General features: G+C 37.1%; 1 protein-coding gene across 2 annotated transcripts in view; it reads left to right on the top strand.

Moving 5' to 3' along the window:
- Positions 1 to 10,244, top strand: part of LOC124615488 (cohesin subunit SA-1) — a 149,435-nt gene extending 139,191 nt beyond the window's left edge. For both annotated transcript variants that reach the window (XM_047143830.1, XM_047144613.1), the window contains 2 exons: positions 6,025 to 6,091; positions 7,883 to 10,244. In XM_047143830.1, the coding sequence (XP_046999786.1) occupies positions 6,025 to 6,091; positions 7,883 to 7,889 (74 nt within the window). In that variant the 3' untranslated portion in view covers positions 7,890 to 10,244. The remainder of the gene's footprint in view (positions 1 to 6,024; positions 6,092 to 7,882) is intronic.
- The last annotated feature ends 5,674 nt before the right edge of the window (positions 10,245 to 15,918 follow it).

Below are 15,918 nucleotides of genomic sequence, written 5' to 3' on the forward strand. Positions count from 1 at the left end.
AAAGTGTGTGTTGATTATACCACACCACACATTTATGCAAAATGGCTGCTGGAAATCATGTTACATGTGGTCTTGCTTCAGACCGTATGTGTTTGTAATGTAAATTGTTTATACCATCTCAAGCAAATTGCCTCATTAGTAAATAAAATGTATTTGTGTAACTGCCAATTACTATTTAACCAATTACACAACTCCAAGCGAAGGGCAGGCTCTCCCTGATGTAAATGATGCACTTTCTTGTTTATGGTAAAGATACAGATTATTGTATTTCAGTGTACGCCATACCTTAAATTGTGAAATGCCTAGTTGTTGAGAGAGAATTAGAGTACTGGTACCTGGGCTACGTTAAACAGCATCCATAATATCATCATCGTCTTCATGTATTAGCACTCATACTGATAATGAATGCTATGTAGAGAACTTGTCTCCTGTAACATTCGAAATACTCCGCAAATGGTCCGTGCAGTCGGAATCCTCCAAGTTGGATAACGTATGCGATGTTCATTAACTGCAGCCCTAATGTTACCATCACATTTGCCATAAATAATCTTCATATTGCTGTATTCCTTTGCCGTAAATTTGAAAGGCATCCCAACCTACAAACTACAATAGTTACTATGTGGTTTCACTTAAATACACTGTTGTTATTATGTTCTTTCACTGAACAATACAGAAAACTAACTCATTTCAAGGTTAGGAAACGACTAAAACAACTCACTAACGGTTGCCAACAATGACGTAAATATTTTTATATTCTTAATCTAAAGTAAACAGATTTACTTGTATAATAATCTTTGCTTTCCTGGATGTTCTGGAAAACTACTGCAGATACACGTCTGGGACATGTTTTATTAGATTCACCAGACCAGTAACAACAAAGTAAATGGAATTTGTGCTTTACTTTAACCTCGTACAGTTTTGTAATGGCTTTATATTAGTGAAGTTGTTAAATTTCAGGCAAAATCTTTTATTAGCCGTAACTCCATAACTAAACATTTGTGAACCAATGTTTTTATGAACTTTTTTCTTTAGTTTTGCTTGTAGAATAACATTAAAATATTTGCATATCGTCGTGGATCATCCTGTATAGCTGTGTGACAGTTTGCAGTGCCTTTGCTAACAGCATCTATGTCAAGAAGTAAGACGACAAAATGTAAACCCTGCAGTGTGACCGAGCGAGGTGGCACAGTAATTAAACACTGGACTCGCATTGGGGAGGACGACGGTTCAATCCCGCGTCCAGCTGTCCTGATTTAGGTTTTCCGTGATTTCCCTAAATCTCTCCAGGCAAATGCCAGGATGGTTCCTTTGAAAGGGCACGGCCGACTTCCTTCCCCATCCTTCCCTAATCCGATGAGACCAATGACCTCGCTGTCTGGTCTCCTTCCCCAAGCAACCCAACCCTGCAGTATGGTAGCAAAACTGTCCTTTGTATAGAAGAGAGTAGAACATTTACGGTCTGAGAGAGCAGAAAGAATGTTTTGTTGTTGGTAAGGCTTTTACATAGCTACTTCTGTATTGCACTTGTCATCAAGTTGATGGAAAACATTTGGCAGTCCATGTAGTCTTGCTGATAAGTTTGACATTCCACACAAAAACACAGTACTAAAATTTATATTATACACAGTAGAAACATTATCAGAATTACACATTTCAGAAATATTGGGTCACATTAACTTAAGCATTACCTTAGGGCATCAGCATTTTGGCAGGGTAAGCACATACAGACCACTTCCATTGCACATCAAATTGGCGATATATTGAAGTTCCCATTGTCAAGTAACTATCATCCAGAAACATGACAATGACATGGGGACTCATATTGAGATCAGAAAAGTTGAATTAAAAATGTTGATCGTCTGATCCACAGAACTGCTACCATACAGCACTCATCTTTGTATCTCAAAAGAAAAATTTATAATTTATTCTGAGCTTGAAACTCAGTCAGCAAATTTACAAAGAACTGACTTCCTTGACATTGAGCATTTGGTCTGCAAACTGATCACTTTGAAAGTAGTTAACACTTTTCATATGTACTTATTTTGTTACAAACTATGGATATATAAATGGTAGGTGCATATAGAAGGGCCTTGATAAAATAAGTCTGGTGCAGAGATTGATAATATGATTGAAATATAGACACATGTAATGTTGAGCACTATAAGAATATAGAAGTCTTTGACTACAGTCATAAAGAGTCGTAATTAGGATCAATTGTACCATAGGAAAACTGTGTGTGTGTGTGTGTGTGTGTGTGTGTGTGAGAGAGAGAGAGAGAGAAAATTTATTTATGAACAAAACAAGTAGCAAATATTGATACAGTGAAACCTCTTTATAACGTTCCTCCATATAATGTTTTCCTCTATATTACGTCCGTTTTTTTCGGTCCCGTCTTAAAGCCCATATAAACAATGTTAAATTTTCCTCTTTACTGCGTTTCCTCTATATTACAATTTCCTCCATGTAACGCTCATATTTTTGGAACCCTGGTCAATTATTTACCTCTTTATAACGTTTAAGTGACTGTATGTACACATATCGTTTTCCGTTCTGTGGATTCACGTTTGCACCGGTTCTTAAAGCCCGCGCTCAGCGTGTTTCATATGTCAATGGCTGAACCCGGTCACATGACATGTGACGCGCATTCTGCTTGCAATCTTTTTGGGGCCATTTCAGTTAATGATTTGTATTCATAGCGTGTTGTGTGAGCTGAGCAGCAAACAGTTTGTGTGTCTTGTGAGAGTGTGTCTTCGATATAACTTTTTTTTAAGATTTCATCAGTGGACATGAGTGAAAAGCGGAAGAACATTTCTCTGGAAGAGAAGGTTTGTTATGTCGCGTGGAGCTAGCGAAGCAATTTGAATTGGCCCCCTCAACACTCAACACTACTATGAAAAACAGATCGTCAATAACGGAAGGGTATGAGAATTGTGGAAATTCGAAATGTATACGTTTGAAACCATCGACTTGCGACGATATGGAGGAAGTTTTATTAACTTGGTTTCAGCAAGCATGTGCTGCAAACATTCCTATAAACTGAACTATTCTGAAGGAGAAGGAGCTTCAAATATCACTGCAGTTAGGAATGGAAAATTTTAAGGCGTCCAATGGATGGATTGATAAATTTTGATAGCATCATGGTATTGTACACAAAGCGGAATGTGGAGAAAGTAAAAGTGTGGACGAACCAACTGTAACTCAGGGGATGCAGACTGTCCCTAATCTGATACATGGCTACAGACTCTGTGACATTTATAAAGCTGACGAAACCGGCATGTTTTTCAATTTAATGCTGGATAAGACATTTACTTTTCGTGGGGAAAATTGCCATGGCGGTAAGAAGAGCAAGGAACCTCTTACCATTTTGTTGTGTACAAACGCCAATGGCAGTGAAAAACTGAAACCTTTGGTTATCAGGAAGCCAAAAAATCCGAGGTGCTTCAAAAACATTTCCACGTTTCTGTGCAAATATACAAACAATGCCAAGGCATGGATGACGAGTGATATATTTTTACGTTTTCTCAGAGAATTTGACGCCAAAATGGGGAGTGCTGCTGTTTGTGGATAGATGTGTGGCACATGCACCAGATGTATCCTTTCTGAGAAATGTGAAAGTAATTTTCCTGCCACCCAACTGAACCAGCCACCTGCAACCTATGGACTTGGGAATAATACACACCCTTAAGGTTAAATATAGGACAGCCCTTGTAAAATAACGCCTTGAATTTGATGGACCAAAGAAAACTGGGTAGCCAGCAGAGCTCACAACTGAAGCTGAATATTTTACAGGCAATGTATTTAATTATGTACTCGTGGAAGGAAGCCGTCGCTGAAACTATTAAAAACTGTTGCACAAAAGCGGATTCTGTGAGAATGAGATGGCAGCTCCTGTGGAAGATGTTGCAAGTGATTTGCAAGAGTTTCAGGAATTAATAGGGAGTGATTCTGTCACTTTTGAGGACTTTGTGGCTGTGGATGACCATGTGACAACCACATGAGTACGAAGTATTGAGGAGCTGACTGCAGAGAGCAGCTTGGAGAATAATAGTGGTAGTGAAAGTGACAGTGACAAGGAAGATGACCCTGTGCCCTCATATACTAAGGCAGCTGAAGCCTTTGAAACATTCAGGAGATATGTGATGGCCCATAGACTTGAGGACAGAACGAGCAAGTAATGATTGTCATAGAGTCAAGGAGAAATAGAAAACAAACATGCTTACTTGAATATTTAAAAAAAATCGTAGGCATATGATTTTCAGATTGCATAGGTTCCTAGAGTTTTGTGCAAATTTAAGTTCAATTTCATAATTTAATTTTAAAGTTTTTTTTTTGTAACTAATTCTTTTTTAATCCGTACCACTTACTGTGTTTTTATGTGCAGTATATCATAAACAAAATTTGGCTCATATTCTATAATTGGGTCAACTGAAGAACAGGATACCACCTGTCAGCTTTAGGCAATGATGTTATATCTTAAGAATCTGTTATAACTTTTTACAGTACAAACTGATCCATTTACTTTCACCTATCCACCTACCGGGCCCCATGTTTTAACTACAAAAAACTAATCATTTGATACATTGATCATTTGCAATGAATATCATATTACGGTGTTGTGAAAATTTAAAATGTCATTTATGGCACCATTTGTCAAAGCTGATTAGTGGTATCCCAATCTTCAGTAATGCCCTATAATTATTATTTGGAAGCCTCCCCCTTTATAGTGTTTTCCTCTATACAGTGTTCAGAATTTGTGGTCCCTTGAAAAATGTTGTATAGGGGTTTCATTGTAGTTCATAGGTACAGGGAAACTACATTTGATGAGGAAAGAGATTGCTTATGGAACTGTGGTGTGGCATGTCTTTGAGTAATATTCAAATGTACATGCTGCCCAGTAAAAGTTATGCTGACAGAGGAAATCATAAAAAAGAGGGATAACATGAGTGGTCACTTCTTTGGCTAACATGGGTGTGAGCTATAAATGCTGAAAAATGTGAAGGGTAGATAAAATCAAACAGTGGAAACTCCAGTTTGGAATATAAGTAAAAAGATAGGTTGTTACTCACGTGAAGAGGACACATTGACTTGCAGACAAACACAACGAAAAGATTGTTACATGTTTAGCTTTTAGCCGGAGCCTTCTTCAGACAAGGTGAAACACACACACACACACACACACACACACATACACATACACATATATTCACATCAGCAAGTACACCTCATGCACACGACCCCCATCTCCAGCAACTCGGTCCAGAGCTACCAGAGGGGGTTGCCATGTGTGTGTGAGGTGTGCTTCCTTATGTGAATGAATGTGTGTGTGTATGTGTTTCCTTTTCTGAAGAAGGCCTTGGCCAAAAGCTAAATGTGTAACCATATATCATTCTGCCTGTTTGCAATTCACTGTGACATCGGTACGGCAAGTAGCAATCTATCTTTTTCCTTATGTTGTTGAACTGGTAGATATGAGAGATACTTAATAACTCCTGAAAAATTACGTGAAGAATTCTGTGTATTTGGAATAAATATTCAGTTCTCTATATGCTGCTCACCTACAGATAAAATTAAACATTTCCCCAGTGCTCAGTCTATGAATATAATGGGAAGCAATCTTAATGTGTTGTGCAGTAAAAAGTATCCTGTCATGCAGTACATAGTGATTTGTAGAGGATCAGAGTAGAAACAGTGATAGGTGGTTCAGCACATTTGGTTATAATATTCTCTCCCTCCCTTTACTCTTCCTCTTGGCTTTTAAATGACTTACGAATTTCACTGTGTATATTACCGTTTTTATCAATTTTTCTGTGTGAAAGAACAACCTGCTCTGTCCTTCCTAATTTAATTTTATAAGCTGTTATTTTAAAATAATGCACAGTTTATACCAGGAGAAAATTTTGAGGTATGAACATTAGCAAATCTTATGTCTGGCCAAAGGTGTTGCTAGCATCTCTTTTAATTGTTAGTTTAGTTTTGTCACAGTATGTATGTTGGAATTAACCTTATCTTTTTGCTTGCAAACAGTTGAAGAAGAGGAAGCGATGGATGGAGATGGTGAAGAGGTCACATCAGATCAGGAGTTCAATGTTGGGTATGTTATTTGTTAGAATTTACTACTTAAATAGGTCTTACGATTTTGGTTGTGCAATAGTGCCCAAGTTGTTCTTGTCTGAAACAGTATCCTAAACCAATTTTGATTTACTAAAGGCATATAATTGTAGATCTATATAGTTACTTTGGAAGAAAATACAAAGCAAATTGTCAAAATAAAATAAAAGTAGCATAGTATTGTAGTGAGTGATTTGGGGGCTGTAGAGTTATAGGGATAGCAAGTGAATGGTGGTTGGTAAAAGAATTTAGGGGTAATTATGGTGGAAAGTAGTAGTTATAGAGACTTGAAAAGCCATATGGTGCAGATGTGGACAGAAGCAAAGACATTTGACCTTGTTTTGGGGGTGGGGCAGTTGACAGAGAATACATATAAAAATTAAAACTAAGAAAAGTAAGGTACCATGGTGGAAGGCTTTTGGGTTTGATTCTTTGGGTTTTGCTATACACATCACATATTAACAATTTCGGTACATACCATTTCTTTCCTTTTGAATTAATACTGAGTTCTTAGGGCAGAAACAACAGATGCCAAATGTTATGTTTAGGCAGATAGTCTATGTGGTTCAGATTTTGCTGGCCTTCGCAAACCGTGCTCTAATATGGGACCAACTGTAGGACAGTTAGAGTTTTTTTTTTTTTAAACACATTTGAGACTATCTCCAGTCACCCTGGGTGAGGCAGCTAGACTGCTGCTTTTAACACATTTTTCGAAAATCATAGCTTTATAACTGTAAATTCAATAAACGTTTATAGTGTTTCATTTGAAATTATGATGCTCGGTTTATCATTTCATAAAAGCCTTACTATGACATATTAAAATTGTAGAGAAATTATGAAATGTTTTACTGACTCATGTTTTTAATCTAGATGAAAACTTACACACACACACACACACACACACTCAATCACAATTTGCTATACTTTGGTATATAATGAAACATTAAGGCACACAACGAGCTGCATCAGACGCCAGTTGGCTGCACTTTTTATGATAATTTTTACTATCTCAATTGTTTGAATGTTCATTTAGACCAAACATTATTTCAAAAGCATCACTATATTATTTTCTTTAAGTTATTACTTATCTGAGCTTTCAGCCAGACAGAAATATGGATTGGTATCAGGATCATCAACTAAACTGAACACACAGACTACTACTTCCAGGGCATGGAAGATATTAGTAGCACCAAAATTCCTGGTGTCAAAACTGTATAGAGACAAGCAGTGGGCCAACAAAGATTAAAGCAGTAGAGGGCTCAACACAGGGTAGGAACTTACAAAGCACTTATGTGGATGTGGAGTGCAGCAATTTAGAATATGAAAAGTACATAGTAAGACAGTACTGAGACTCTTCCTCGTGCAGTCTACGTGGCTGCCATCAGAGATCAGGAGGTGCAATATCAGCTACAAATTTTTACGCACAGCATGAGCAAGACTCAGGTGCAGTTCGTCTGACTGTTGCTGCTGGAGTTCTATTCAGGTTCCATCCATGAAGTGTTAAAGTTGTCTGTCTTTTCAGTGTTAGCTTTGGACGTTCAGAATGAATTGCACTTGTAATATCCATGTGATTACTACCCAGCAGGATAGTTTTCAATCAGTAATTGTTCTGAATGAAAGGGGGAGGGATTCTACCACCACGAGCCCACGTATGGGGCAGACCTTATTCCCTGTATTCCCTACATTCTTGATTGAAAAGGCTGTAGTAAATATGAACAAATACTACCACTTTGAAAACTTTTCCTTAGTTCAATATATTATTCTTTTTTTCCAGGTTTTGATCACCCGTTGGATGTACTACCATTTTCATGGGTGTTGTGTCCACTGTAACAGTGGTGATGTGTTACAGTTATTGGGTGAAGGCAATTGCAGGAATCCTGCCTGACTTCAGTCCATTTTCAAATAGTGGTTGTAGATGGTACGATACACCATTCTACAACTGGACGGTACCCAGCACAGCTGGTAATCAAGCAAAACAAGTTGTGTGCCTACATCTTCTGCCATTGAAGATCAACTTTACGTGACAACTGTGATTTTTAGAAGTTAATCATAGTATTTGTATAGTTTGGACCAAGTCCACATGTTTCATTTCTGATCTTTTGTTGTAAAAAAATGCTACATCGACGAGACTAGGAAACACACTTCAGGAACTGGTGCTGAACATACGTGTGAAATCAAGTTTTAGGAGAGTGCATTTATTTTCATTCCATTTATCCTCCGAAAGTGTTTAAAAGTTCCTCTTGCTAGCTTGTGTAATTGTTCTGTTGCTCTATAGCTGTATGTGGAGAAATATTTCATTTGACTAAATTGCAGACATAAATATACTGCAATTTCAGGCCATTTTGTATTCGAAAATTGCTACCTTCATGTCGGATACAGTAACATATGGTGCCAGTTCTTTGAAACTAGAAATGTATCAATAGTGAGATCTGTGCCCTCTCTTCTATAGTGATATAAGACTGAGAGAAAAGCATGTGAAATAAATTTTGTACATGTTTGATATTCTGTGAGTTTGTGTATTTTATGTAAAAAAAAGCTGGCTCAGGCTCAGTTGTTTGCTTGCACTTCCAGGATAGTGTATATTTGGATATTTTTGTTTGTAATTTGTCTTACCTAAAGCTTTTGAGTTGTTTGTTTTGAATGTGATGTTACTGCGGTGATCATGTGCTATGTTGTATATACTTACTTGCACTGTTCTGAAGAGACTGTGACAAGTAGAGGAAGAAATCAAGTAAGAATATTGGAATGTATTTTGTTGGGACTAGGTGGATATTACGTTTGAATTATCAGCAAATTTCCAAATACTAGGGACCACTGACACTATTGTCGGTACTCTACAGCTATTTCAACAAAAACTGATTTGAAATAGATTGAAAATTTTTCTTTCTTGAAGAAGAAATTAGGAGGAATAATTTTGACTGAAAATTTGTAAACTGCACGTTTTACGTCGCATTATAAAATTTAACAGTATTAGCTGGAAGTATGTATTTTAATGCACAAGATTTTGTTAGTGTACAAAAATTGTAAACACTTTTTATTTGACAGTGATTCAAACGACATAAATAAGTTCCTCTGTTCTCGTGTGGCAAATAATATTTGTATTTCCTCATATTGTAGAAAGGAAAAAGAACTTGATTTTTTTGTGTCACTGGTGGTGAGCAACTTGTAAGCTACAGGATAATTTCTTTATAATGTACGGTTTGTGTGTAACATACAATGTTTGTGTGAAATTTTGTGTGAAAATGAGAGAGGTTAACTGAATTTTTTATTTTGTTTATAATGTTCATGCTAAGTGTATCATGCCTAGCTTTATTTCCAGACTTACAGAAATTTTTTGGTATTATTCTGATGAGAAATATATGTGACCATTTTTTGCCAGCCCCAACAAAAGTGTGTGGTTCCACTGTTTACATGAAAGTTATAAGTAAGTCTGTTCATTATATAATGGGAGTTTCGTTGTTAAGAAGTATTATTGGTTTGGATTGGAAATTTTGATTGCAGTGTTCAGTGTAGATTGTAACTGTGTTAATTTTTTACACCTCACAGTTTCAGCTGTTAGCATTGTCAGATCTGTTGAAATGAAACAAAACTTATTACAATACAGTATGAAATATTAACTACAATATTTCAAGCCACCTAATGTAAACCCTGAAATTCAAAGGGCCTTGTAATTGTATCATGCCTAAGCTGCAAATGTAGCTGTGGCAGTTTAGCGAGTAGAGAAGTAGAGTCCAGGCTGGAGGAAGGGGAAGGGTGGGGAATTTTCCTCATTAGATTCCCTACAGGGTGGCCCCAGGTCTACTATCAGAATGAGTATCGGGGATCTTTCCCAGGGATAAAAGTTGTGTGGGGGCAAGGGACCTACCACCCCTCACACTCCTAGTGACTCAGCAGATGGAAGGGCTGCACACTACCTGCATTCAGGTGATAGTCCAGTCATGGTCTCACAGCCCAGGCTTTACTTACAACGTGCAGGTACCTATAGAAAAGTACATGTTTTATTCGCATGTAATCATGCATTGTAACAGTACATTTTGTTCAATTTTAACAACTCTAATGATGGTGATTGGCTGAAACTAATTGGTAGTGAAGTGTAAAATAATAAATAAATAAAACCACAACAATAATGTGCCCAAGTGATTGTGGTATGTTACTCAAACTGTCTCCTTGGTCCTTCATAAGTTGCTTTCTTCCAGACTTCATTGACCATGTTAGCAAGTTCCTTTTCATGATTTATTACACACGTTAGTTCTTTTGTAATGGCTGATTCTGAACCTGTTCTTCTTTCAGCTGCTTCTAAAATTGAGTTAACAAGAAAAATCCATTCCTATGCAACCTCTCTCCATATCTGTTTTATTAACTGATGATTTTAACCATTTATTTTGCACCCTCAGAAATACTGGAAAGAAAAAGTGTTAAGTTACTTAAATTAGGTGTCTATGGTTATGTGGACAATTTTCCTCGTGATGTTTCAAAACACAGTATGTTACCTATAAGAATCATTGCCCACAGAAGGCGTGCGGGGACTGCATTAAAAGGACTGCATTGTTGCTCCTGTGGCTGAAAAAATTGTTGTATTTTGCATTATCGTACATGAAATGTGGTGAAACAATTCCTTTTTGCTACAAAGTACGGAACAGTTACACATTGTACAGTTGACTATCCCTGAGAGCAAAGTCTGTCTCTTCGCTTTAGGCCCCTACACTATCCAGTGGTCTAAACTATCATGTTGTATATCATTCACAGGCACAGGAGCTGATGTTTATTTCTTCTGGTCTTGCTGTCCATGCAGTACTCAAAGCCAGTCTTCCTCTTCTCATAAAAACTTAAGCCTATTTGCAGAGTCCCAGGTAAGAATCCATCAACACATTTGTTTAACAACTCAGCTTCAAGACTTCCTCTTTCCATTTATAAGCTTGAGAGCAACATTGCTAAATAGTGATAAAATCATGTTAGCAAGAAAAATCCTTTCTTATGCAACATATCTCAAATACTTTGTCTAGTCCAGTAGATATAAAAGTTGTATCATTTGCAAAATTAGAACCTTTCTCAACTTTTAGTTGAATGATATCTTTTGAAAACACATTAGCATACATATATGGATGCAAATACTTCATCTGGGAAATCTCTCTTCACCTCAATGAGTGATCATATGGGTAACATGCAGTAGGATAATTATAAATTTATGTATAAGAATACATAGCTTAAGTGTGAAATTTTCATTCTTTTTTGTGAAACTGTGTGGAAAATCATGGGATGAGTAATTTGTATCAGATTCATTTAATATTTGTAATTGGATTGTTAGTTGACCACAATATTTTTGCACCTGGGAGTAATTGTGCACTGGTCAACTTTCTGTGATCTTTTATCATATTATTTCACGAGGACATGCTGAACCACTTCATATTATATGCACAACTGTCCAGAAAGCATTCACGTTGCATTGTTTTTCCGTTTGTCACGACTGTACTTGTTTAAAGTATTGTCACCACATTTTTCCGATAATGGCCTCAGGAGGCAAAGTGCAATAATAGTGTGGTGGGGTAGTACATAGTCTGTGCTTACTGTTTATGTACAAAAATAACAAGACCCTAGTGAGCAGACTGTCCCCCCACCCCTCCTCTGTGCCAGTTATTCAATACAGCTTTACATACGTGTACAGGAAGTAAAAACTGTTACTTAAAATGACATAATTTTACTTCATTGTGTGCTTTAGCAGGACTGATTGTATTGTAATTATGAGTATTGAGAGTTTGTTGCAGATCGTGCTTGATAGGCCTACTATGGTATTTTATGTATATTTTTTTCATGAAGTAGTATAGTCCTATATGCAGAGAGAGAGAGAGAGAGAGAGAATGAATGAATGAATGAATGTATGAACACTTGTTAGTAATTTTTCTGATTATTGTAACACAGTTTTTGTGTGTAAATATAATTTTAATAAAAAAGATGAAAATACTCTTGTTTACTTAACCAGTAATTTGGAAGTGCGGTGTACCAATTTCATGAATTAGTTTGTTGATATTGTCTTGTAATTATAAATGCAGCAGGGGACTTCTAACATTACAACTGGCACATAGTTTGATTGATGTCATTGTCACAATAGATTTGTTTCATCATGCAGTATATGGAGTGTCGACATGACACTAGCCAGTACTAAACAATGAAAGTGAGGTTATGAGAGACAGTAAGTCATTTGAAATTTTGGGATATGTGAGCCTCACCAACACACTTTTCTTATACTGGGAATCAGGAAAGTGTGTTGTCTGCAACGAAAACCTTTAACCACCCTTTCTCTTGTAGTAGAACACACATACAGCAGAGTATTTTGTCCCTGAATCTGAAGTATTAAAATTTAAGATGCCTGAAATTAAATTCTTTGGTGCAACTGATATGCTGTAACCGACAAAAGTTTTATTTATTAAATTTATTTTGTCCTAAATAGCTTTAGCTGCAGTAACGTGGTCAGTCTGCACTTTATTGATTCAAGACTGCTTTCTCATAAAAAATGGTGATTGTTGATACTCACTGTTAAATGACAAACACTATAGTATCAACTATTCACTTATCTCTGAAGATTAAAAAGGCTTACAACAATGGACGTCACTTTTTTGCTCAAGAGCCAACATTGACTGGACCTTGGGCCGCATATATATTCATCTTATTAATTGGTAATCTACATAAATTACTATGTTACGAGCCCCCATTAGACTAGCTATGGTAAGTGTGCAATGAATTGTCTGCTGGCTCCCAAATACAGTTGGCATGGTAAGGAACACTACGTGTTGACTGTCCTGTTTCAGATTTCTGCCACTCTCGGCTTCCTCGAAGTCGTTACGCTGTAATTGCCTAACAGTGACTCATTTGTTCAGGAAGTGGTATCTCACAGCTTTTATGTATTTGAAAATGTACACCTGCCTTGAGCTACTGGTAAAATACTTCATTTACACAACCAGTTTCAGTTGTCTAACCATCATCAGGTTCATCAAAGTATTCATTGCATCATGTTAGGCAACTATAAAATGGTTATCGTCATGTGATAGAAGCATGAATTACACACTGTCATTGCATTATCATATGAATTACATTGTCAGTCTATAAAAACTTCTTTGTGGGTACGGTATTCATTCACGTTAAAACCGTAATTGGTGTTAACCCTGTGAACAGGTTCATACCACGCAGAGGTAACAACAGCTCATCAATGTTGAACGCTAAAAAGTAAACATCGATCAGCTGTTCATTCACTTCTGAGTGGTACGAATCTGTTAACAGAATTCATGCTGATAACAGTTGTAACATGAAAGAGTACACTGCTGAGCAGTTTTTATAGGTTGATGACATTATTTATATTATGATACGATAACAGTGTATAATTCATGGTTCTATCACCTGATGATAAGAATTTAATTTCACCTGACATGATTCTGTGAATACTTTCATGTGACTGAAACTAGCTAAATAAAGTATTTTACTGTGAGCTCAAGGTGATAATGACATTTTTTTCAAATAATGAAGTGTTCTTGTGTTTTCTGTGTAAGAGGATGATTAACTGGTTATTACAGTAATTTTACTTAAATTTAAATGCATTATGCAATGTAAGACACTGTCACAAATGTTTTGAATGTCATTCTTTCTCTGCTCATTGTGTTGTATTACAGAAGCCGTAATTTAATTTCACATTCCTTGCTATAAATATTGTACCACATTTGAAGATGATTCTGTAATGCACAATGACAAATCCATGTTACTTCTGTGTCAAAATTTATACCATAGCAGCTGATGGGTGTGTGATGTGCATATCCATAAGTTGCCAGAAGAACAGTTAAGTATTCCACCTTTTACACCTAGTAACCCCACAGTGGCTGGCCACACTATTTACATCTGTCACTGAGGTAAGTGGTCAACTTTACTTAGCTCACAGTAGAGTTCTCCATCATCAGTTAAAATTAAGTGAGGGCTCCATGGTAGGGTTATGGTGAAGACTTCGTCAGCATAGTGAAGGTGGAAAGGATGGATCTTGAAACTAGCGGAAGAAGCAAGACAAGGAAAAATACGTGATGCGTCTGACATGAAACAAGTGGCGAACTGGTCAGCATCTGTTCAGGAGTGGTGCGATTGGTAACATATTCCCCAGAGCTATCAGCCCGTACTCTTTTTCCTCCCTTACTCAAGAAACAGTCAACAATGGAGGTGCACGTTGTGGATTTTACACCAGGGAAAACCCAATCTCCCATTTCGAAGGAATTGAAAAGTATGCTTTCAGATTCTGGGGGGACTACAACATCGTGCAAAGAATGAGTTGGAGCATTGTGAAATTCTGAAACCTAATTTAAACAACAAACACACAGAATCAAATACTGAAACAGAAATTACCTAGCCACTTTTAATGTAAATTCACTCTTAAAAACAGGAAAACATAAAACTTTAATATACTTTCTAAAGGAAAAAATAACAACAGCATGGCAAGAAACAAGATGTACTGATGAACATTCTTTCGATTCAGGATATTTATTGGAAAAACCAGGGCAAAGAGTTATGAAAAACGTACACTAATTTGGAACAGCTTTCATTGTCACAAAAACGTTTGAATAGTAGAATTCAAATCAGTTAATGAAAGACTTTCCGCACTGGCATTTAAATCAACAAAGTAAGTTTACACTATTTTAAATACACAAGTGCCCCCCCCCCCCCCAATGAACTATGGACTTCGCTGTTGGTGGGGAGGCTTGCGTGCCATAGCAATACATATAGGTGTAGTGTATGTGCAGCCACAAGGGGGAGGGGTATCTGTTAGAGGCCAGACAAACATGGGTTCCTGAAGAGGGCAGCAGCCTTCTCAGTAGTTGCAGGGGCAACAGTCTGGATGATTCACTGGTCTGATCTTGTAACACCAACCAAAACGGCCTTGCTGTACTGATACTGCAAACGACTGAAAGCAAGTGAAAACTAAAGGCGTAATTTTCCCCCAAGGACATGCAGCTCTACTGTATCATTATATGATGATGGCAACGTCATGGGTAAAGTAGTTCCCTATCTGGATCCCCAACAGGAACTACTCAGGAGGATGTCGTTATAAGGAGAAAACAAAATGCATTCTACGAATCGGAGTGTGGAATGTCGGATCACTTAATCGGGCAAGTGGGATAGGAAATGGATAGGTTGAAGTTACAGTAGATAGTGGGAGTTAGCAAAGTCAGGTGGCAGGAGGTACAGGACTTCTGGTTAGGTGAATACAGCATTATAAACATAGTCAATTAGGGGTAATGTAGGAGTAGGTTCAATAATGATTAAAAAAAAAATAGGAATGCGGGTAAGCTGCTATGAACAGTATAGTGGATGCATTATTGTAGCAAGATATATGCGAAGTCCACATCCACCGCAGTAATAAAAGTTGGTACACAAACTAGTTCCACAGGTGACGATGAGATTGAAGCAATGTATGATGAGATAAAAAAATTATGCATATAGTTAAGGGAGATGAAAATTTAATTGTAATGTGGGGCTGGAATTTGATAGTAGGAAAAGGAGGAGGAGGAAAAATATTAGGTGAATATGGACGAAGGAGGGGAGGGGGGAAGAATGAAAGAGGAAGCTGCCTGGTAGAATTTTGCACAGAGCATAATTTAATCATACCTATCACTTGGTTTAAGAATTATGAAAGGAAGATACATACATGGACTGGAGGCACAGGTAGGTTTAAGATTGACTATATAATGGTAAGAAAGAGATTTTGGAAGCAGATTTTAAACTGTGTGACATTTCCAGGGGCAGATGTGGATTCGAACCACAATGTATTATTTATGAAGTGTA

Source organism: Schistocerca americana, chromosome 1 (genome assembly GCF_021461395.2).
Source record: "Schistocerca americana isolate TAMUIC-IGC-003095 chromosome 1, iqSchAmer2.1, whole genome shotgun sequence".
Lineage (NCBI taxonomy): Eukaryota > Metazoa > Arthropoda > Insecta > Orthoptera > Acrididae > Schistocerca > Schistocerca americana.